The sequence below is a fragment of the Zonotrichia albicollis genome, chromosome 4 (assembly GCF_047830755.1).
Source record: "Zonotrichia albicollis isolate bZonAlb1 chromosome 4, bZonAlb1.hap1, whole genome shotgun sequence".
In the NCBI taxonomy this organism is placed as follows: domain Eukaryota; kingdom Metazoa; phylum Chordata; class Aves; order Passeriformes; family Passerellidae; genus Zonotrichia; species Zonotrichia albicollis.
Window position 1 is genome coordinate 32798207 of NC_133822.1, and position 24498 is coordinate 32822704.

The 24498-nt window shown below is 43.2% G+C and overlaps 1 protein-coding gene and 1 long non-coding RNA gene across 2 annotated transcripts; one reads left to right on the forward strand and one right to left on the reverse strand.

The window, feature by feature from the left end:
- Positions 1 to 1530: 1530 nt before the first annotated feature.
- LOC141728787 (uncharacterized) lies at positions 1531 to 15023 on the reverse strand. Its single transcript, XR_012580000.1, has 2 exons — positions 14914 to 15023; positions 1531 to 1752 (listed from the first exon to the last, which is right to left on the reverse strand). It is a non-coding gene; the product is annotated as an uncharacterized LOC141728787 (long non-coding RNA).
- RASD2 (RASD family member 2) lies at positions 10635 to 18952 on the forward strand. Its single transcript, XM_026794562.2, has 3 exons — positions 10635 to 11392; positions 14845 to 15124; positions 16634 to 18952. Exons 2-3 carry the CDS (start codon positions 14854 to 14856, stop codon positions 17161 to 17163), a joined length of 801 nt encoding a protein of 266 aa, XP_026650363.1. The 5' UTR covers positions 10635 to 11392; positions 14845 to 14853; the 3' UTR covers positions 17164 to 18952.
- The last annotated feature ends 5546 nt before the right edge of the window (positions 18953 to 24498 follow it).

Consider the following 24498-nt stretch of genomic DNA (forward strand, 5'->3'; position numbering starts at 1 on the left):
TGTCACCTTCCTCTGCTTTCTCCTGTCCAGAGGATGAGAAAAATTGGAAGCATCCCAAAAGAATGTGTATGGGCTGGCTTTGGTTCATCAGGTCATATAATAAATTCCCTGAAGCTCAGCATTAGGAATGCTGGAAAACTGCACCCTCTCTAGAGAAGATTTCCACATAGAAAAAAGCCATCCAGCCACAGAGCAGTTGAGAAGTGTCTGAGCTCCTCACCACCTTTGACGATCCTTGAGAGGCTTGGCCAAGTTCACTGAGAAACACATCAGGGCATGTTTGGCAGGCCAAGGAACCGAGGGATACTAACCTGGGCAGCCAAGGCTTTTTGCTTCTGTGCTGGCCCTGTGGGAAGTCCCAGCACCTCTGACTAGGTGCTAATGGGACACTGAAGGTGTTTGTAGCAATGTCAATGCTGGCCTACCAAGCATCTTGAAGCATGAGTCACCTCTTCCTGAATCATGGGACTGGCCTACAAGTTATTAATATTTATTTTCTGACTGAAAATAGGAGCGACCTGCCTTTACTTCCAAACCTTTGATTCTGTAGGATTAATTCCAATGATGCTTACAGAATTTTCTCTGCCTTGATGAAAACTTTGTTTTGTTGTCTTTGTGTTGTTTTCCCTGCTTTAAATCAAAATAAAACTGAGGAGTTCATTCTTCTCATCACACAGATCCAAATCCTGAAAGACTCATCAGCTGTTAGGAGATTTACTGTAAAACCACATGGATTTGCAGTGGTTATTGACCAGCCATATGCTCAGCTCAGTGCAGTGCCCTTTTGCACTTCTGACCAAGCCGCCTATCTGTCCACTTTAAAGCTCTCCCTGCTGGCAAGAGTTTACATTAGCTCAGCTGCAGTGAGGACATCAGATTTATTCCCTATTTGCCCTTTTCAGTATTCACAAATAAAATTTGTCCAGCATGATAGATACAGTTGCTAGTGGTGTCTAAAAAAACTCATAACTGAGGGTGTAATAAGATAAGATGGAAGAAAATCTCCAATCAACCCCATTAGCTTCTACATGCTGGAAAAGTATCTTGGAGATTCATTCTGCTAACAGAACCCCTGGCTTTTTTTCACGTTTTCCTTCACTTCAATGAGGGGGACAGAAGAGCTTCTTAGCTGTTCACCTGAAAACACTTAGGACCTGAAATCTCCATGCTTTGTATTGGCAGCAAGAGCAAAAAACTGTCATACATCCTCTTCATTTTCTCCTTGGAGGTGCAGCATTGCATCTCTGTGGTGCAGACCCTGGAGCACATGGTTAGGTAAGGCTGGGTGTGTCAGGGCTAAAGCACAGCAGTCAGTGGGTCATCCATCCTATTTTTAGTGATGCACTCTGTACCTGAAGCACCCTTGGCTGGCTGCTGGTGGTGAGTAAAACCCAGAAAGCCAGTAACCTTTCTCAGGTCATGCTCTCATGGGTGATGGATGGGGTGAAGGGCACTTTGCACACTGCTGCTGTTGCCCAAAAGCTTGTAATTCTTCCAGAAGGAAAACCAAGGCAAGGGGGAGGCTTTGCAGGAAGTTCAAAGCTCTGGCAGATCATTTATTTCTGCTTAATTGCCAAGGATGTGAAGCAATTGTTGACGAGGCTGTGAGAGAAGGGAAGTGCCCTTTCCCACCTTCTCAACCTGCCGGTGGTTGCATAAGCCCCAGCGCGCAGAGCCTGAGGTTGCTATGCCAACTTGCGTCGTTCCTCCCATCCACCTCCCGTGCGAACTATGCAGGAGCGGGAGTCCATCCTGAAACAAAACAAACGATCAGATCGGCCGGCAGCAGAGGGAAGGACTCTGCGAGCCCTTGTGCCACCGATGAGAGACTGCACCAGAGCAACTGGTTTGCAGCACTTCTGCCTCAGTGTCCCGAGTGCTTTACCTTTGCTGCTGAGTTTGGGTTCAAGTCCTCATTGACTGCACAGAGACTGTGGTGTTACCCATCACAGGAATCACAAGTTCAGCATGAGTCTGTGTGCCTGCTTTCCCTTCTGTAGCATTAAAATAAAGTGCCTTTCAAAGGCACTGGGAAGGAGGAATCGCTATTTCCAGGCGCTTACATAAATGGTCTTCAACTGCAAAAGTGGAAAATCTTGAACTCCTTAGGCTCTTCGCCCACCCCCTCCCTTAAGAAGGACACTATATGGAGCTAGGTTGTATGGTAAAAGGTCAAATCTTGAAAGCATAAAAGCAGTGTGACTTAGGTGTATGCCACATAGAAGAGGCTGGCAGATGAAGCAGTTCCCTGTTCTTGAATTTTATCTTAATTAGCAGTGATTTCCAGCACCAATTCTTATGGTTAGCCCCTTTCCCATCTTTGTTTGACCTCCCACATAAACCACAACCTCTTTTTTCTACACTCCAGCAATAAGCAGGAATGGAAATCCTGACGAGTTAGTTTGCCAGTAATTAAATTTGTCCCTTCTGTTCGTTTCACAGATGCAGTTGCCCTCTGATTTGAAGCAAAGTGCAGGTCAGTGCCAATGGGAGCTTTTAGTAATCTGGTAGTTTGATTGGGCGCTGAAGATGGGAAGTTTTCTTGTTAATTGGACTGTTGTGTAATTATCTAAGAGGAACAAGCTCCTCTGGACAGAGGAAGGCTGGGAGAGTGCAGTGTGATGGAAAAGGTAATGGGTAAACTTATACTCCTGCACAAATCCTCTAAGCCTTCAGCCAGAGCAAACATTTAGAAGATGCCTTAGATCTTATTTCCTTTGACTCAGCAGCTCGCTTTGTCATTTACACCAGAGAAAAAGGCACTTTGATAGAATTTCATGTCAAAATGGTCACTCTTTACATTGCTAAAAGTGGGGTGCCAGCTAGCACAGCCTGCACCCTGGGCAGAGGACACAGACTCGTAGCAAGGAAAGGCTGGTGCTGCCCTCCTGCTTCTGCTGGGCAGGGCTCAAGGGGGATTGCCCCAGCCTTAAAATCTGGCCCCTGAGGAGGCAGGCAACAACACTGCTGTCTTCATACAAACAAGACCTGATTGTAGCTGTTGCTAAAAAACCTGCATTTTCCTGATTACAGATCATTAGAGATTTGCAGGCAGAGGAACCAGGTAGGTTCAGGAAAATTCTCCAATTTCATATTAACAAAAGGGCCCCATTCAAATCTGACCCTTGTCAGTAAATATGTGCAAATACAGAAGCTTTGATCAGAGTTTTGATCTTTTAGTTAAAAAACAAGATGCTAGTCATTTCCACTGCAGAGAAAAACCTGACCTTGCAGCACCCTGAGGGTCTCTTTCCTCTTATCTAGTTGGTTTTAATCTTGCAGTTTTTAAGCCTGTTTTATGATGTTGAGGACCTGACATATATTTGTGGAGAGATTGTAGCAGGCAACACTGCCTTTTAAAAACTGGGCCAAAGCAGTTTTGTGCTCTGGTTCCTTTCAAGGATGCAGATGAGGTTGTTAACATGTCCATTAGTGTACTTCTCAGGAAGGTTTTGGTGGTCTGCAATGAGGTTGTTATACACACATCTCTGTGTGCTGTGTCACCTCCTGGCTGTACAGATGATGCTGGGGACTGGGGACTGTTTCCAGTCGTGCAGCCTGAAGGCTATTATTTGTGTGGCCCTTTGCAGGCAGATAAAATTCACTCTGCTCATGCCCTGAACTAGCCAAAAGCTATATAATCTCTCACCAGGACCAATTAATTCATGCTCAGCAGCTGGCTCATTAGTAATGGCTGCTCATTTTTCAGTTAGTTTGCAGTGTGGGCAGGGGGAGCTTAAGTCTGGAGATGCTTACTCTGAGTAACCTGGGAGTAACTGTTTAAAACCTGTATGCACATTCAGTTTTTCCATCTGCAAACTGCTAAAATATTTATGTTCCTGAGACACTGAGACTCACTTCCTAGATATTTGCAGAATGTATGGAGATATTAGCAAAAAAGTTACACTAAGAGTATATAGTATTACCTTATTATTATTATAATGGATTTTACTTTGATTCTTGAGTACATGATTGCAGTCCTTTGAGAGAGGGAAACAGAACAAGAAAAAAAAGAAATATAAAAGAACAACCTGTCATTATCACCTGTTCTTCCCTCAGAGTGATATTCCCATTCACTGGCTTCCTTTCATGAAAAATAAAGGCGTATAATATCTCTCAAATCAAAGGGATAAGGCATTTTTCAATCCCTGGCACATTCTTATTTTCTTAATAAAGGAACTGTAAATGCCCAGGTTCTAACATGGAACTGATCCTTTAGATAGAGGAAGGCACAGAAACAATTGTGTGAAGACACAGAGCTCTAATTCACATGTTCTTGTTAATAACTGCAGTGAAACCAAGTCTCAAATAAAACCTGTGTAGAATCATGCAGATGTAGAGCCAGAGCCACCATGGAGTGGTGGTAACCCAAGAAGATAACTTAGTATTAGACAGCTTTAGTGCTCAGGCTGTGGCTCCAGGAAGACAACCGAGGGAATTGTCTGAGATCAGCTTGTCATCATGCAGTCCACACTTATGGCTTCAGGGAGAAGCACTGGATTTAGAGAAGCTTGGCAGCCAGGCATAAAAAGACCTTGGTGTGAGCAGAGCTGTGCTAGAAGGATGTACCTGTAAAGACCTGTAAAGGTTTCATAAGTGAGTTAACCCTGTTTTCTGGAGGCACAGGTGTAGATTGAATGTGTTGGTGGAGTATGAAGGAATGTGAGAAACCAGATTCCTTAGAGAAACCATTTTCTCCCCTTGACAGATCACTAGGCAAGAAGAGTTTCTGACTGGGAATCTTTATATGGAACCAGCTGATACCAAATATAGTGGCCAGACCCAGATTTGCAATTGCCACTTCTTAATGGAGACCCCAATAGAATAGCTGGTCACAGGCAGCACCATGTGGGATGCAGAGGGCTCTGCCTTGTCAGTCTCTCTTTCATGCATTTTTCATGCATCTTGTCTTGTTCCATTTGTTTTGTCTTTGTTTTTAGCTGTATCTAATGAGGCTTGATTGTGCTTTTGGTTAGCTATTTTTCTGTGAAGTCTTACAGGGCTCTCATCCCAGTCCTCTTCATCTTCTCCCAAGTCTTCCTTCCCCTCTGCTCTCCTTAGCTGTCCATATTCCCACTGCAGGTAAAAATGTTTAAGAGATGATCATCAGCCCTGGTAGGAGGTCAGAATGGGTGGTGAAAGAGGACAGGTGAGTACATGTCTTGGGGATCCAAGCAACATCACTAGGAACAAAGCTGTAGAAATGGCCCAAAATGAATTGTTTTCCTCTCTGTTTTTTGAACTATGTCAGTGAGGGCAGAGATTTTGGAGCCTTTTTGAATGAACCCCTTCCTACCAGCATCATTCAGTAGGAAAGATATGTGTTGGCTCCCTCACAGGTGTGCAGTTATCTTTGTGGACACAGGGCCTGGGAGCAGCTAGGGAAATGGGATGCTAAACAGAAACTGGAAATGGTGAAGTTTGCCTACAGCCACTCCTTCCTGAAGCACTCTGTAGTCACTGTCAGGTGCCTGACTTGCCCTTCTGCTCTAGCAGGATCATAAGCTACACAGAGGGATGTGCTGGGGATTGCTTTTGCTCCATCAGAGCCTGAGAGACCATAAACAACCCTATCTTGATATTCACCGAGGGCAAGGAAATTAATTGTACACTTCGACTGGTTTTTCCCCCCCATGTTCTATCCTGAGTCTTTTCCAAATAAGGGGAGGGGAGTTAAGCTTTAATTTTGCTTTTGAGTAATTTTTCCAAGATTGGAAGAGTTTTAAAAAGTTCAACAGTGAAATGCAAATGTAAGGATGCATGCATATCTGATAAGGAAATCTGGACATGCTGTGCCAGGGGCAAAGAGAAAGGAGGGGGACTAGAAATGCAGTCTTTTCTCAAAAATATTTAATTAAAATGTAATAAAGCACTGATTCACAAGAAATGCAGCAAAAAAAAAAAAAAAAGAGGTGACTTGAATTCATTTTTCACAGCAATATTTTCCATTTTGCAGGGAACTCAGTAATTACTATTAATACATTTTACACCCTAGGACACTGAGAAATTACAGCCATGCACAAATTCTGTGACAGGACCAAAAATAAAAGTCAAACCACCACTTTCTAAATTGCATGCCTTCTCCAACTGCATTCTCTCAAGTATTACTGTTCTCACTCATAACTAATGATTATTAGTTATTTTCCCAGTCAGTGTAACACCCCTGGAGAGCCCTTCACTGACTTTAAACACTGGGGGGGAGCTACGGATAATTCAGAGGCAGTAACAGATCAGCAGCTCATCTATTTGCTGTTCAGAATATGAGTTGGTACCTGCAGTTTACTGGCTCCTGAACACTAACTTTTCAGCACTGCTGGAAGGGAGAAGCACCAAGCAGGAGGGATTAATGTGGGAGGGAGGGAAGGAAGGTGAGGGGGTGGAAAAATGAGCTTTACTGAATAATGAGGAAAGTGAAAAGAAATGGGAAAAGAGAGAGAAAAACTGGTTTAAATATTTAATCTCCCTTGCATTTGCTTTTGAAGAGGAAACAAAAGGCTTGGAACATCTTTTGTCTTGAACTAATTGTGACCAGAGATAAACGGCATGTGATTGTCACTTCTGTCATTTGCCTTAAGGTGGAGAGAAACAGATTGGTCCTGCTGCATCAGCGCAGCACATCAGACTCTGTCTCCAGCTGCAGCCAGTGCCTGAAGCTGCAGAAGATATTAAATTACTCGTGGCAGTGCAACTGTATGAGCCCACATTGCCCTGCATCCTGGTGCCAGTGTGGGCAGCATGTGTGGTGCCTGAGAGCTGCACTCTTCTTTGGAGAAGGAAACTCCTTGGAAAGGTCTGAGGAGCAGTTGTGCTTCCCCATACAGTAACTCACTTCATTTCGGTCTTCACCATTTAAAACCAGGTGATTAGTGCAGCACACAGCAGCTGTAACTTCCTCTTGTCTCTCCCCATTCTTCTGTACATCTTTCTACCCAGCCTCTTTCTGCCACCTTCTTTCACTTCCCTTGACTTGCCCTCTGTAGTCTTCCCTCTCTGCTCACCCACAGTCTAGGCAGGGCCAAAAGCCACACAGGTGCCCTGTGTACCAGTCACAACTGGTGCACAATTTGTGGCACCCTCCACAGCTGAGCACCCCACGGATGAGCTGGCAGGACCTGCATGCCAGCAGAGACAACAGCTACGTGTGCCAAAAAAATGGCCAGTGCATCAACAAACCATAAATCACAGAGCAATTTCTTTTGAAAGAGACTTTAAAGATCATTTAGTTCCACCTCCCCTGCCATGGGCAGGTACTTCTTCCACTAGACCATGTTGCTCAAAGCTCCAGCCAACCTGGACTTGAATATTTCCAAGGATGGGGCATCCACAACTTCTTTGGAAGTGCCTCACTACTATCATAGCAAATATTGTTTTCCTTAACTCTAATACAAAATTTCTCTTTTCCCAGTTTGAAATCATTACCAGTTGTCCTATCCTCTCTCCTTTCTTTTAGACTCTACTTAGGTACTAGAAGGTGCTATAAGGAATCCCTTCTCTTCTCCAGTAAAGGAGAGACAGTCTCTCAGGCTGCTTTCATAGGAGAGGTTCTCCATCCCTCCTGTTATCTTTGTGGCTCTCTAGGCCCACTCCAACAGCTCCATGTCCCTAGTATGCTGGGCACTCCAGAGATGGATGCAGCACTCCAGGTGGGGTCTCCTGAGGGTCAAGTAGAGGGGCAGAATCTCCTCCCTTGACCTACTGGCCACATTTCTTTTGATACAGCCCAGGATACAGAGCTGTGAACGCACATTGCTGGGTCATGTCAAGCCTCTCATCCACCAACACCTCCAAGTCCTTCTCCCCAGGACTGCTCTCAATTAATTCACTGATCTGCCTGTATTTCTTCTTGGGACCACCCCGTATGCAAGACCATGGACTTCGCCTCATTGAACTTCATGAGGTTCATGTGGGCTCACCTCTCAAGCTTGTCAAGGTCCCTCTGGATGGTATTCCTTCCCTCCAGCCTGACATTCAGCAAGGCAGGCACAGCCCTTCATAGCAGTGGTGGTTCTCTGCAGCCACTGTCTGTCATCCTCCTAAACAGGCTTAGCTGGATAAAAACCTCATTTAGGCTTTCTTTACAGACTGGAGGAGTGGGAGGGAGAAATGCCTCTAGAGACTAATACATTGCTAGCCTGTCTTTTAAATTGAAAAATATCTGCAAGATTTAAGAAAGTCTGATGGTCTCTGACTAGTCAGAGGAAACTGCTGAGACTGGGAACTTCTCTTGTTTGGCTGGGGCTTTGTCTCTCTGATTCACTTATTCCCTTTATAACCCTCAAAGCAAAGAGGTGCTGCCATCCCTCCTCCTCAGAGGAGGGCAGATGTAATGTGACTTCTCCACCAGAGCAAATCATGGGATGTCTTTGAAAAAGTAGGGATTTTTTGACCTCTGGTCTCCTGAGCCCTGAGGGAAAGTATGAAACCCAGCTTTTTGTCAACTCCTTAACTGGTAGCACACCAGAAGAAATAAAACAAAAAACACCAGCCCAAAAAGCAACAACAATGTCTTTCAAGCCTCTGAAGTCTCACAGTTAGCAATTATATTTCAAAAATTATTACCTCAAAAGGAATTTATTATTTTACTAGCTGTTCAGTAAGATATCAAACAAAGCTAAGGTGCCCAGTTAAGAATGTTCTTATTTTATTTTATTACTATTTGAAGAACTTGATTGGTTATTTGAAATGCTGGAGAGAATGGCTGAGTAGGAGTTTGGGCTGGGTGAAGCCAGCAAGCCATGAGTTTTGCATCTGGTTTACAAAAGACCATGAGTAGGCTGAAATTCCAGGCTGATGAGATGGTCTCCACTATGACTACACTTCTTTCTTGGTAGAGAACTCGGTACACTTGACACGTGAGCCATAGGGATGAAAGAGAAATTTATTTTCTGGAGCACTACAGGATCTCACTTTGCTGGGTTCTGTGGCCATTCCTGCTCCTATGGCAATAATACCAGGATGCTGGTCACTCTCTTTGGATCTGAGCTACACAAGAGCTGACAGGACATCAGAAACAGTCCAGGTTTTATCTGAACTAATGACTTAGAAATGGGAAGCATCATATCTTAAGTGAAAAATTTGTCTGAGCCATGAAAGTACTCTCCCACCTTTTGCCAAAAGGCTCAGGAGCTGACAAAGGAGACCTGCTACTGCGGTCCAAAACGAGTTCACTTCTGCTCATGACCCAATATCAGTTCAGTACTGCTGCAAAATTTCAATGGTGCTCTGCCATGTCCTGCCCCTTCTTCCCAAATCTGAAGTTTTTTGCAGGATCTGCTGCTTTCCGAATTTGATCAATGTTGTTTTGCCTTGTGTTAGCCTGTGAGTCCCCAGATGCACATCCTGCTTGGGATGACCATGACCCTGACTTCAGTGGGAGCTGCTTCCTCTCACAGACAGTTCCAGCTGGACTCATCCCACAGCCTGTGTTGTATCCTTTGAGGTCTGGGAGCACAGAGACACTCACAGGCATGTCAGGCTGTGCCTGCAACAGCTGTGGAACCCTCTGCAGTGGTTGCTGTGGATGGCTGTGGATGGGTTCAGTGCAGCACCAGGAGCACAGGAGGGAAGCTTTATTCCAAGGGTGGCAAGAGATACATCCCTGTACTCTGAGGAAAGTGAAGCTTCTTGGAAATTCCTCAAAAGCTGCAGGAATTGGTGAGGGGAGGAGGCTTTGAGATGATACATACACAGTAGTTGCAAGAATCTTTGCGTTCAGCAAAGAGTAAATTTCTCAGGGGAAACAAAAAAAAAAAAAAAAAAAAAAGAGGGAGAACTGTGGGAGAGCTGAAACTGTGTTCGCATTTGGAAGACTGTGCCTCCCTTCCATTTTCTTATTGTCAAAATACCCTGAAAATAACTGTGTTTTTCTTCCTTTCCTGCTCCACCCCCAATTAGGAGTTTAAAGTAGGAAATGCTGAAGTATTTAATTTCAAATCTTTCAAAATCAAGTTTTTGACATATTTTAAAATAAACTCATAGATCTAAACTATTTCAGTTCAAAAAGAAGAGCAAAAAATTCAAGTATATCAGCAATGAAATAAACAGCAACCATGTTTCACTTGGGATTGAACAAATGCCTTGAATTCACCCTATTTTTAGTTTGTTTCTCTCTTTTTCCTGAGCTTCAGTTCCACACACTTTCAGTTTGTTTGACCTTTTTACCATTTCTATTACTCATCCCTAGTTTAAATTTATTTAAATATTAATGAAAGAATAACAGTTACAAATTATTCTTATTTCTTAAACAAACCATGTAAATGTCTTGAGGTTGAGCAAACAGGGGAAAGCATTCCATACAGCAAAAGATTTACAGAAATTATGGACAGAAAGCCCTTACTTGGGGAGTGAGTCTGTCTGCTGCTGTCTCACAGAAAAAAACAGAAGGGAAGTACAGAGCTTTTAGAAACAGCTTATGAATTTGCAGCTTGCTAAGTAAATGAATTCTCTGTGTCCCTCATACACATACACTAACTCATTCCCCACACATGCATACATACAGGTCTCTGGTGAAAAGACGGGGAATGTGCAGTCTGCAATGCACATGAACTTTCTGTTTAGAGGAGAAAAGATTTTTCCAATAAGCACAAAATCCCACCCCCTCAGCACCCCTCCTTCCCCTGTGTCTGACACTGACTTCAAGGGAGGAGTTGAGCCAATTATCTGTGAGTCCTACAGAAGGAAAATCTGCAATTTGCCAGTAGTTGTGAGAGAGAGAGGGAGAAAGGCAGGGAGGGAAGGAAAAAAGACTTAACTGGCAAATGTAAAGAAAAGCCCCTTTTATCCTAGAGAGAGAATATTTTAAAGCAAATCTCAGACCAGAAGAAAAGAAGCCCGTGGGAAGGGATGAGCCAGGCAAGATCTGGAGAAGCATAGGGTCACCAAAGCCAACTTCCATGCCGACCCTGATCTTTCTGCAGAGGATCTGAGGCAGCACAGAGGCAGTGTGGGCCAGCTGGATGCACCCACTACCCTGCACGAGTAGGTGCTGCTCCTGAAATTCTTTCCCCACAGTAGAGCCTACAAAGTGCAACTTTGCAAGAAAAGGCAGTGAGAGAGGGAGAGACTCTGCCTCTCCTTTTCTTGAACTGAGCCTGTGAGGAAAAGAGCTCATCTGCCCAAAGGGAAAAACTGCCACCATTCTGAGACTCTTCTTTAGCCTAAGTGGGTTGCCTGATCCAGTACTTACATCCATGGGGGAACGCCCTCTGGAGCCCTGCGGTCCTTCCCAGTCCTGCTAAATTCTTGGGAAATACTGGAGAAGAACTGAGCCCAGAACAAGCAGCGTGGGATCCACAGAACAATAGCCTTTTACAACAGCAGCCACCTCTGATTAAAATTATCAGCTTCATCAGACTGCACCAAGACCCAGGACTGCTCCTCCTGGGAAAGAGAGGTAAGAAATCAGCACGGAGTTTGCGGTGAAAGTAGGAAACAAACATGCCACAGGAGTGATTTCTGGTGTGCATGAAAATGACAGGGACTCTAGCAGTGAGTAAGAACTGACAGGTCTGTTATGCATGTTACAGTTTGTGTCTGTCTTGTCCTTTTTAGCTGGGTGCAATGATTAACACTGGGGCGGCAGAGACACAACCAGCAGCTGAAGACTGAGGAGTGCAAGGGAGGTAGTTCAGAAGTCTATTCATGAATGGGGAGTTGTAGGGAGAGCATACACCCTAATGGGAGGGTGGAGAACTAAGGTGCAAAAGCTCTGGGTAGGGTGAATAAAGAGTATCTTCCTTAGGTATCTCCCTACAGGGGCTCAGGCTCAAATTTGTCAGTAGCTCACCAGCATTCAGACAAGTGCTCTCCAGAGCATACAAAAGCAGGTTCATTGTCATTCATTCTGATGCCTGCCTATAAAAAGAGAAGTGGTGCTTAGCTGGTAGAGGATAACACAGGGAGTCAAGAGAAATGGAGTTTAATGCTGATTTTGGACTGTGGTTTCAGCTTTCTCTGGGCAAATGAGCTTTTTCCTTCATTTAGTGTTATTTAGAGATAACATTAATTGCCTGTATTTCTATAACATTTTGAAATCCCTGCACTGTACCAATATAAACTTTCTAACATCAAGCCAGTACATAAAGCAGAAGGTACCACCGAGAATTAATCTATGCTTAAGCATTTAATAAACTGGAAGGAAAAGATGTAGATTAAAACCAGCTGGAGGTTGTTTGTCTCCTCATTCTCTTCTGATTGATTTTTCTTTACTTAGTACATGAACATGTGGTGTCTCTCCATTTCCTTTCCACTGTCTTAATCTTTTTCACTGCATGAGCCCCTGTGCTCCACCCTGCCACTCTTGGGTGTCAAGGCTGAAGTTTCATTCCTTTTCTGAGGAGGAAAGGAGACAGACTGTGTTAAACTAGAGAAAAACTGAATGGAGGGGATAAGAAGAGAAGGCTCAAACCAAAAATGTAAGCTCCCAGTTTAATGGCACGCTCTGAGTCAGGTTTGCAGCAGAGGTGATGAGTAGCAACTCCACAAATCGAAATGCTGGAAAGCATATTTTCCTTTGAGGGAAATGAAATGCAGTTAAGAAAGCACAGGAGTCCTCTTGACGGAATGCCTTGACATGTGGAACAAGGACAGTGTAAAGTGATCAGGTTCCTCAGCATGCATGTTCTGTACAGGACATAAAAGGCACTCGCTCAAAATGCGTAACTGCTCTCTCCCAGATGCTTTTGCACTGAATTGTACAGAACTGCTCTCTAGCAGGTGTAAACCACGCAATCCACTTGCCCTCATGCAGCTACACCGCTCCATCACGGCCTGGAGAGCTGCCTCACCTCTAGATACTGGTCCTGGGTGGTAAAGTAGTTTGTAGCTTTTACAACTCATCTGTTTCCCTGCTCTTCTCTGCCAAATAAATAAGCCTCAGAGGGTGAAAATAAGCTTTTATTTTGTCTGCCCATGGATGCAAAACTGTATTGGAGTGGCTAGGGATGGTGTACATGGCAGTGTTTCAGAGACTGAATATGGTATTTCTGCACTATTGGAGATAGGTCCTGTGGTAAATAAAACACAGAATCCAGTTCAAATACCAGCTGTGCTCCTTGCTGTCATTTCTGCCACAGTAATCCCAACAGTACCATAATTCTGCATGTGTGTGTCCATCCAAAAAAATGCCATTTGTGTTCTGGCATTTATCTGGCTCTAATATTAGGTTTTCCTGCCCTCTGAATGTAATTCAGAATATAAGGTACTCCAAGGAGACCACTGCATTTCTTTTGTGCATTAGGTAGGGCTGAATATGCCATTGTTGTGCTGCAAATTATGGCAATAATAATAAATACTCATGTTTTGCTGTTTCCTTGGGCTATAGCACAGAGCTTGTAATGATGTTGGATCAGAATTCCAGAGACTTCTTTATTTAGCAGTGACTGTATTTTCACTGCTGCTTTGGTGCTTAGCACATGTTAAACAAAGTAAAATATTTTAAGCTCTTCCCTGAGATAATTGTCAGGTACATAAAAGCTTTGGAGATAAAAGTCACTCAAGGGAAAAATAGGAATCCAGATCTGGACCCAGAAATTATCTTTCTGTGTACATAAAGTACTTGCATTGTAATATTAAATAAACAACGCCTAAGTTAAATAAATGGCACAGTGGGAACTTGAATATTCTTTAATAAGAACATAGTAACCAAAACAAACTCAGTCCAAAGTGTACCTCCTTTGCTGTAACAGTCAGCTTTCCCCACACAGGGGCTGTATTTTTCTTTCATCACACAGTTCATTTGAACTGGTACACTAAAATACTCTTAGCAGCACTTTTTCTTTCCTCCCAAAGTTTCCTGCATCTGAGTGCTATGTCAAAATGCAGTCTCCAGAGTCTCTAGACTCATTTTAGATGTCATGGGTTGGAAATCTTGTCTAATAGCTATCTAAGATGGCTGTCCTTCATCTTTTCTCCTGCTTGTACTTAGCACCCGTGCTTGGCAAAGCCAGTGGCACCTGCAATATCTGCATGTATAAAGACTGGAGCTCCTAAAAAAAATCAGTGTTTCTGCAGTTCCACCCATTGACAGCCATCCTGCTGCAACAATGATAGTTTGCTTATAGGGAGTTCCCACACTACCAGGCCAAACAGCAGAATTAAAAGCTGTTTTCTAAAAGGTTACTGGAGGCACAGATCTTTGAATTTATCACCAGCCAGTGCTGTTTTGTGGCTCACGCTCCCTGCATCAGCAATTAATATTGCATGGGGCCAGTTAAAGTTACTGAGATGTCTAGCTTGCACTGATGTTAAGCATGATTCTTGTTTCTGTCTGACTTTTGGCTGATCTCAGAAAATTAGTATTAAGCACAGCTCCTATTTAGGCAACCACATGAAGCAATCTGGGTTCTAATGGCAACTGCAGTGGCTGTAGTATATTGGGGAATCTGACCTCTGTGTTTATACCTCTGTATCAAAATGAGAACCAAGTTCTACTGAAAAATCTGGTAAAACGTGTGACACAGATGGTGGGAAGGAACTTGGTGTCTCAGATGAAGAGCAGCTGATAAATTCAGCCCTTAATGTTTAAATGTGACAGCAAATTATAATTCAAAAGCATGTTATTTTCAGTGTAAATGCCTTCATTTTTACACTACTTTAAAAGAAAAGAAAAAGCAACAAAAACAATAAAACAAAACCAAACCGAAACAAAAAAACACTCACTGAAAATGAGACTGGAAAGTTTAAGCATTTCCAGTGAAAAAAATCTCTGTGTGAACCACTGATTGCTCTGCTGTGCAGGACTGTGCTCCAGAGTGCTCTTTCGCAAGCTGGTGGTGAGGAGCTGCCTAATTTTACCCTTCATTTGGTTTCTGATCTTTCCTCCAACTCTGCTATTTCCTCTTTCAGGACCAAGCAATGATGAAGACACTGTCTGGAGGAAACTGCAACCTGAACGTGCCAGCCAAGAACTCGTACCGCATGGTGGTGCTGGGAGCCTCCAGGGTGGGGAAAAGCTCCATCGTCTCTCGCTTCCTCAACGGCCGCTTCGAGGATCAGTACACTCCCACCATCGAGGACTTCCATCGCAAGGTCTACAACATACGGGGAGACATGTATCAGCTGGACATCCTGGACACCTCTGGGAATCACCCTTTCCCTGCCATGAGGAGGCTTTCCATCCTAACAGGTGAGAAAGTCAGGGGGAAGGTCATAAGGACAGACATCAGCTTGAAACGTGTAGCCTGGGGATGACTGATTTTTGGGACATAGCTAAAGGGACTGCTTGATTTACTGCAAGATGCATTTCTATAGAGTCATATTTCCTGGCTGGCATGTTCCCAGCACTATAAGGAATGCATTAGCCACAGTAGAGAAGTCCAGGGGGTGAAGGTCTAAAATTGAGGTTTTCCCTAATCCATCTACCTTCCCCTCCTGCTTCGTACTTTTACTGATGTCACAAATAAATGGCTGAATGCAATTCTGTGGGTATAAAGAGCAGCAAAGGGCAAATTAAGCATCTTGTTGTAGGACACATACAGTGAAAAATAAACAGGAAGGGAATTCTAACCAAGAAAGTCCCAAGGATTTTTTTATTCTGAAAATTTCCAGCCTGATTTCCTTGATTTAATATTCCAGTAGAAGGTTAGCCTTACTTTTACCCTTTCTCCTTAATCTGCATCTAATCAAATGTGTTTAAAGACAAAAGAAGAGGAAATGGCGGGACCATTTTGCCTCTTCTCACTGTCAAGCCATTCCTGTTTGAGCTAAAATATACTTTTTTAATTATAAAAGTGACAGTAGATGTATATTCAGCCACAGCTCACAACACACCTTTCTGGATTCACTATCCAGCTTTCTAACTGGCCAGTGAAACATGACATTCACATCTGACAAGGCTAAAATCCATATTCAGTGAGGTCCTAGAACCAGTTTCTGGGATGCAAATGTACGCTTTAGTCCCTGAAAGCTCTCTTAGCACGTTCCACACAAATGTCATTCAACAGCCAATGATTTGCCTTATTTTCTACTTCCTATTCCTATTGCTATTTCTATTTTCTATTCCTTCTACAAGGAATTGTAAGTCAGGAAATGTCAAAAGGAAATGCCAGGGGATGTGTGTCATTATGTATTATTTTTTCATGGTCTGCTTCTCTTGAGGAAATGCAATGACAGCAGAGTGCACTGAAAAACCTCTCATTCCTGACTTGGGTGTTCAGGAGTGATCAGCCGTAAACCTTCAGTTCAGGTGTACCTTCATGTTTTGTGTAATCAAAGGGTTAAGGCTGAGTGGCTACCAGCTCTCCACTCTTTCTGGTGTCAGAAGAGGATGTGTTTTACATAGAGATACAAATGAAAGGAAATAAAAAGAAGAACAGTGCAGCAGAGCTGAGATAGAAACATGTCTACAAAAGAGATAAAAGCAGGCAATAACTTGCAAGCCCAGAGCAAACTAAGAATGCAACTGGATATGATTGGAGTAACATCATAACCAAAAGTCTTTTCCATAGCACTACAGAAAGATGTGGGGAGTTAAATGAGAAGAACTAAAGTACAACTGAGTGAATAGGTGCCAAAGGACCAAACAAAAAATATGGGGAGGAGATGGAAATAAACTAATTGCTTTTTAAAAATTTGCTCCTCTGAAACTGGCTGTGACCAACAAGTCTTTATAGTATATATATTTTTTTAATTGCAGGGGATGTTTTCATCCTGGTGTTCAGCCTGGATAATAGAGAATCCTTTGATGAGGTCAAGCGACTCCAGAAACAGATCCTTGAGGTCAAATCCTGCCTGAAGAACAAGACCAAGGAATCAGCTGACCTCCCCATGGTCATCTGTGGCAACAAAAATGACCACAGTGAAATCTTCCGCAAGGTACGCACTGACGAAGGTGAGAATCTTGTCTCCAGTGATGAAAACTGTGCTTATTTCGAAGTGTCGGCCAAGAAGAACACCAATGTGGATGAGATGTTTTATGTCCTCTTCAGCATGGCCAAGCTACCTCATGAAATGAGCCCTTCCCTCCACAGGAAAATCTCCATCCAGTATGGTGACACTTTCCAGCAGAAATCCTTCCGGATGCGCCGAGTCAAGGACATGGATGCCTATGGCATGATCTCTCCCTTCGCTCGCCGGCCAAGTGTCAACAGTGACCTGAAGTACATCAAATCAAAAGTTCTCAGGGAAGGGCAGTCCAGGGAGAGAGAGAAATGCACAGTCCAGTGAAGGAGGCTTGCGCTTCTGTCTGAAGACAACATCCACGTGCAGTGCCTTAAAGAAAAATGGTCTGTGGAAGCAAAGAACAGGCTCATGGGGTTTATTGAGAAAACCCAACATGAAGAAAGGATAACTTCCTGTGGATTCTGCTGAGTCACAAATGTAGATAACATCAACCTTGAAGAGGACTGGGAATAATCATACAGCTGAGATACAAGTGCATTTTTTGTCTTTGTAATGTATCTCCTCTTCATTCCCCTTTTTGTTTGAAAAATAGAGTCCATAGAGTCCTGAGAAGTGAAGACATTTCAGCCTTATCATTACAAAGAAAATAGATCAAAAATGCACAGCATTAACAATGACCCAGCATGCAGCTCTTGCTAAGAGAGAGAAGGTTACATGTGTACATGTGTGTGTATCTCTGTGTGCCCAAGTGCACGTGTGCATGCATGTGTGGAGCTCTCCTTTTAAAAAGTGGGACTTGCATTTCAAAGAGCAGCAGTCTTAACTGAGCATTCCCAGATTGGGAGTGGACTCTATATATGGATGCATGACTTTCACTCACTTCTGAGGGCACCTGCATTAAGAATTTGGTTTTATGTTTGTTGAAACAGTTACCATTTGACATTGACATGATTGTTGGTTTGTATTATAGTTTTTTTTGAGATTTGTTGGTTTTTTTTATTGTCTGGGGGTGGGTTTTTAGCAAAATCAGATGGCAACTGCATTTGATATTAAACAGTGTCTGCTTTCTACCAGTGAAAGGTGGTTTTCATCTGTAACACTTTCTAATACATACATTGACTGAAAGTGAAATTATTCTGCAAAAAGCCAATGCATTTGGCTGCTTTGCGAGCCTGGTGTGATGTTGTTTCTCAAAGCAGCCACACCAATTCTGAGTTTCATAATACAAATGCCACTCTTTGCCTTTCTGGCCACTGGACTAATGATTCCTTTCTCTGCCTGTATCAGTTGAGAGTGATCAGGCTTATATATAGAATCAGACGATTTCAAAAGCAGGATTGGATTATTTTTAAAAGAAAAAAAGAACTGAATGGTTATAGGGCCAGCTCCTTCGTATTTCTTCTGCTGACATGCTTCTGGTAATTTTGTTCATGGTTTCCCTCACTGTCCAGTAAAGGTTGCCTTGATCATTTGCACTGCAGAAGTCCTTCAGAACAGAAGCTTTGTCCTGGCTGTTCAAACAGGATTGAACTGACTGGTCAGATAAATCTGGGGCTGTCCATTCACTTCTTTCCTTTCTCAGGCTTCCTTATCTTCAGTCCTCTCTCTGTTCTGCTTCTGGCTCTGCTGTTTGATGAGCTCCTGTTCTCCCACAAAATCCGATATATTCTCTTAAATGTGAGCTTGCCACTCTTGCTGACTGGAATGAGATGTGTGCACACATATCTGTGGGCAAAGCATGGCCCCGAGACAGTAAACAACAGTAGAATATATATGTTATAAATACCTCAGAAAGACCTTCAGATATATTGTCCCTCTCTCACTCTCAAGTTCTGTGTTTGGCTGCATCTGCCTTGCTGTGTCCTGGGCAGAGCTGTGAGCTAGTTTGTGCTATAATTTGACAGGAAACCAAGAATTATGATTGTCTGTAAAAATTAGCCTCTGGGATTCAAAGTCCCATATTCATTTATCAACTCCACCCTTCATTGGTACTGTATTGGTAAAATACACTGTTCTTTTATTCCTGTTGCCAGGGCAGCACCTTTCTGACCACATCTTCCTTCCTATCTATAAATATGTATATGGTTTATGATTAAACCTGATTTATTTATTAGCTGTGTCCTGGTTTGGTTGTTTGGTTGTTGTTGTTTTGTTTTTTTTTTAATTTCTCCAAGAACAATGAGGAAGGTCCTGTGTTTATGTTGTGCAGGTGAATCTAGGTAAGTGAGTTCTGGATTGAGAGCCCTGATTAGTTCTCCAGTAAGTTCTGGAAGAGCCTTTTATGTCCTCCGGACGCCAGGGGCTACACATTTTCCTGTTCGGAACAGAACTGGGTCTATAGTCAAATCTATCTATCAATCACCTTTTTGACCACTAACTTATATATACAGATATCTGCAGAAGCAGACAGTTACTTTTCCCTAAGCTGCCTCCAAAATGAGAGAACAACAACTCTCTCCTCCCTGCACAGAGCTGACATGTTGATCCCTGGTGCAATTTAACGTGGTCTCTGCAAGGACATCACTGTTTACGTCAGCAATCTCTCCAGGTTACCATCTGTGCCTCCCACTCCTGTGAGTCCTGGTCCCTCTGAGCACTTCCTCACCACCCGACTGACTCCCCACCCAAGTGCCTCAAGGACATGGAGTGGGTTTGAAAATGGAGTGAGAAAGGCATAAATAATGGATATTGACTGGGTTAAGGGACCCTGGAATACTAAATGAGAACTCCATGCCCTATAGACCATGCACTTCCTTACTGACCCTGCACCTGCTCTCCCAGGCCTGCAGGATAAAGCTTAACTTTTAAAGAGCCTTCAAAATCAAGTCTCTGTCCTTGTCTTATAACACTGACCTTACCATTATTTTCCTTACTTTTCCACACCTCCACAAACACAGTCTTTCCATCTCCACAAAGACACCAGATTTCCACACCCTTCCATCTTCTCCTATTCCTGCCTCTTCCACCATGGACACAAAGCCACCCAGCATTGAAAAGCAACATTGCAGTGACAACAGAGGCACCAGTGTAGGGGAGGCTGAAGACCAAAGAGCAGGTGCTCACATATGCTGGATGCCACAGGAATGCCAGTGAGCTCCAGCTGCATAGTCCAGCTGGGCCAGCTAATGTTCAAGGTGAGAAGCATCTGAGAAACTGGCTGGGAATGAAGGTGAAGCAGCATTACAGTCACCCACAAAAACAAATGGCAATAGGCAGATAATCTTATTAAGGTAATCCTAGTCTTCTCATTGCATTTTGTTACTGATGGTAATTGCTTTTGAAGTTAGATTTTCTTGCTCCTGAGGACATTTTTTTTCTTTTATTGCATCATTACAGTCATTCTATTAATATCTATATCTTATTTGGGCTCTAAAAGTGCTTACAGCTCCTAAACCAGACAGTATGTGTATCAGTTGTTTATTCACAGTTAGCAGCCATTATGTTCTGTGGAAAGGCCAGGGACTGGGAAGCAGAGAGCAAGGCTACCTTCCTGTATAGGGGACATAAGGCAAGGCAGGAAGAGGAAAGAGGAATTGTTTCTTTCCTGCTAACCATTGAATGCATCTGGCTATAGAACAGAAAAGGGAAGAGCTTTATGGGAAACTCTTATTATGTGCGTTCAAAAATTGTGAGACCCTGAAAGTAGCAAAGAAGAGGCCTACAGCCAGGTCTCAGAGGCACCACCAAAAAGAGAAACCACCTCTTTTTCTTTTTTTAACTTTCTTTTCTTTTTTAAATTTTTTTTTCCTTTAAGATTCAAGAGGCCTGCATGGAACTTACTGCAACCCAAGAAGTCATGAAAATGCACAGGACTAAGGGCAGGTCTGGAGGAAGGAATCTGTCTGGAAGAGATGCTAAGAGTACCCTTACTTGGTCTTACCTGGTGTAATTAATTTGCTTTGTTCCCACAGCTACCTCATCCTACATTGCAGTATATAAACCCTGTCACTAGTGATGCAAAGCCTTGCTTAGGGTTTTTGTGTATTTACTTTCAGGACAACAAGCAGGGACCCAGTTGAGGATCAATCACAGCCCTGGAACAAGACTAAGATTTGTTTTTTATATTGGTCAAGACAGCAAGATAGTCCTTGTCCTGAAGAAACTACCAATCAACACATAGGAGCTACTATAAATATTGGCAAAAATCTAATCAAGTCACAGGGTCAGAACTAATCAGGAAGGAAATAGCGATCCTGGTGAATTAAGAAAAAACAATCCGAGGGTGGAGAAGACAGAATGAAGGCCTGTTTTGACATCCAAAGGATTAAATTAGGCTTCTGTTCTGAAGGATCCCCAGGAGAGCTGCTGCCACCAGGCCAGCCTGATGTTAGAGAGGCTTTCATGATGCAGCCTCACAAAGAGCATTGTCTCCCTGGGACCCTGGGGTCCAATATGTCTGATTGTTTGAGAGGTCAAAGGTCTTTCACAAAGGCAAGTAGGAAATGGTGGGAGAATTTTTTAAAGGGCAGCAGAAGAGAGCTTCAAAAGGGTGCTCACAAAGGGTGAGCCACAGGAGGTTGTCCAGGTAAATAATCGAAAACATAGGCTAGAATGTAAGCTATAAAATGTACCTTTCATCTTTATTTCATGCTTCTCTACGCACAAGTCAAAAAGAAGACATTTTATTTAGCCTTCTTTTCCTTCCTCAAATGTTAGCTGCTGCTTACTGCTGCATAGAACCCACCTCCCACCTCTCATTACACCTTTTTCAGCCTTAGATTTACTCTCCTGTCATCTACCTTATTATGGGCTGCTTTGCTAACCCTGTCTTAGTATCTTGGCTAGGGTAGAAGGTTACAAGAAAAAGTGGTTTTGAAGTAACTGATGATTATTTAATTTGATTTGAAATCACTGTTACATTCAGGGGCTTTATTGGCATTATTGTTTCTGTAAAATTACACAGTGTCAGGCTCAGATTAAAGGATCTCCTTGAAAAAGTATATAAAACATGATATAATGTACATTTTCCCCACAGGTTTCTATAGCAACAGCCTTTTCTCTGCACTCAGAAAGAGCAGGGAATTTGCAGGGGGGAGATGAGTAGCAGTAGCTCTGCCCTGCTCAGATCTTTCACTTCTGAGTCCTCATGGGAAATTTTCCTCCCTTCAGTTTCTCTTATGTGGAGAAACAAAGACCAACAGACAGAGCTGCTTTGCAGACTACTCTATATGTCTTGTAAAGCTGTGGGATGGATATTTACCACAGACAAGAAAGTTTTATTGCATGATTTCCATTTCCATGATGTGATTGTCAGCTGGGGCATTGCTCCTGGCACAGTGCCTGATATGGGGAATACACATGGCAAAGTGCTATGAACCAACTGCTGCACTCAGGTATGGTGAGAGCTAACTGTGAGCCTTGACCATCTCCACTCTTCCCTGTGCCTGTCAGGCTCACTCTGAGCCTGAGATTTCCCAGAGAACCATTTCCTTTTGCATCATGGCAACATCAGCCAAAGACCTTTCCTTGCCTTTACCACCATTTGTCATCCACAGTGAGCAGAACCACACTAAGTCCCAGGCATTGTGTTCCTAGAAAGTTATTGACAGCTTGGAAGGAGACCAAGAACTAGCAAGAAAAACATTTTATGAGCCTAAGGGGATTGACTTGAGTAAGCCTTAAGAAAACTCTGAAAGGGATAACTCTGTGCAATGCAGGCAAACAAACTCTGAGAGAGCCTGGCTGAAAACCCCTTGATGTATTTGAGGTGGAGATGACAACTGAGACAGCTCTTTTTTTAGAGCAGGACAGGGGGATAGTCCAGTGGGAACAGGAGTATTAAGCAGGAAAATATAGGCAAGACAGAGGAGATTTTAGGGCAGTGGAATCTACTGGAAAATTTAATTTTCTAAGAGATATCAGTAAAGTCCAATTAGGAAAACACTGGGAAAAACACTGAAAACCACATGGGCAGCAGGTATAACCTGGTGCTGGCAGTGGGCTAGGCTGACTGAGCCAGTAGGTTTTCTTGATCCCACACACCTGTTTCTGTGATGGACCCTGAACCCAAGTCTGCTTCAAAGAAATTTCCTCAGACTGTCTGTCCTCACTGCACACTCCCAGTCCCACATGTGGAGGGTTGGTAGTTCACTGGTCCTCTCCCAGGAAACCACTAACAATAGAGACAACACTTCTTAAGTCAGACCCTGGTTTTCACAGCATTTCCACAAAGATCCCTGGACCACTTGGAGTAAACAGCTCCTTCGGTAAATAGTCCATGAGCAGCTTTTTGTGCATTTGTTTATTTTTCGGAAGTATTTGATGACTCATTAATGCAAATGGGTCCTGTGCTTTAACTGGGGTGGTTAACTAAGATTATCAGTTCAGATTAAACAGGAAAACAAGGACAAATGAGGCCACTGTGTTTCAGGACATCATGTAGCAAAGTAAAATAACATAAAGGAAAAAAATCCAACTTGAGTATGTGTCGCCTCATTACTCTGACCTAGAGGCGTTTCAGATAGACTGTATTTATTCAAGAGTGTCTTCTCACAAGCATTTGGCTTTCAGCAGTTAGTACAGAACACTAATTCACACATAGAAACATTGAATATTTTACACCGTTTCGTAACAATATGTCTTGAGTCCATATTTTGAGGTTAAAAACAATCAAAACAAAAACCCCCTACAGCTTCCAGAGTTGTGGCCAATGAATGGGTGGTGATGGACAATTCCAGCTTCAAGAAACAATTCCTTCACACATTGGGACCTTATCTGGAAAACTAGACAATTCTATTGCATTGGGACTTGTGGTCTTTTTGTTCCACTGGGTACTAAAACCACACCAAACCACAAGAAACACATTTCCAGCAGTGGAACTGTATCTTGCATTTCAGAACGCACTAGCATCAGGACTGTGACAGATCCCAATCAGTTCTTCAACATCTTTGCAAAGCTTTCAGGAGTTTCAGAGCTAAAGAAAGCTCAAGCTGGTAAAATAACTGTGTGTTAGGTAACTTGGGTTTCTGTCTTGTTCCTCAGGTCAGAGATCTAACCACCTCTAGGAAGAGTTCTACCAGTCTCCACACCCTTTACATAAATCAGTGCCTTGGTTTCCCATCTCTGAGAGAGGGCAAATAGCACTTGTGGGATAGCTGAGAGAGGATCAACATCATCTGGATTGCGAGGCACTTGGGTACCACAGCGATGGATAAACACGTTAAAAGGTGAAGAGGCGGACCGGAAACAATAATCACCTCAATCAGCAGCTGAGCTGCTGCAGTGCCAGCTACACAGGAGAGCAATTGCACTCTGCATAATCCCTGCTTTCTGCTCTACCTACAGACTGGTTCTCTTCAGCATCTGCTGGGCTGGGAAGTCCTAAAAGCTACAGGATTAAGATGACACTCTGGCAAGCCCCTGTCCCTCAGCCACTACCTGTGTGCTAAGCAGGAGTGTGCTGCGGAAAGGTTTTAGCCCAGGGACCCTTGGGTGGATGCACAGTATACTATCTTCTCTCCTCCTCTCTCTGCTGGAAAAACCAGTGTCTCAGGAAAATACAGCCTTGTTAAACACAACCTGAGCGGTTAGATGATGGCATGGGTAAGATCAGTGGCAGTGCTTTTGGTTGATCCAGGGCAGAATGTGTCATCTTTTCTGTCACAAAACAGTTTGTTCCTTGTTGGGTGGCTCACTGCCAAGGTAACAAATAGAAGTTTC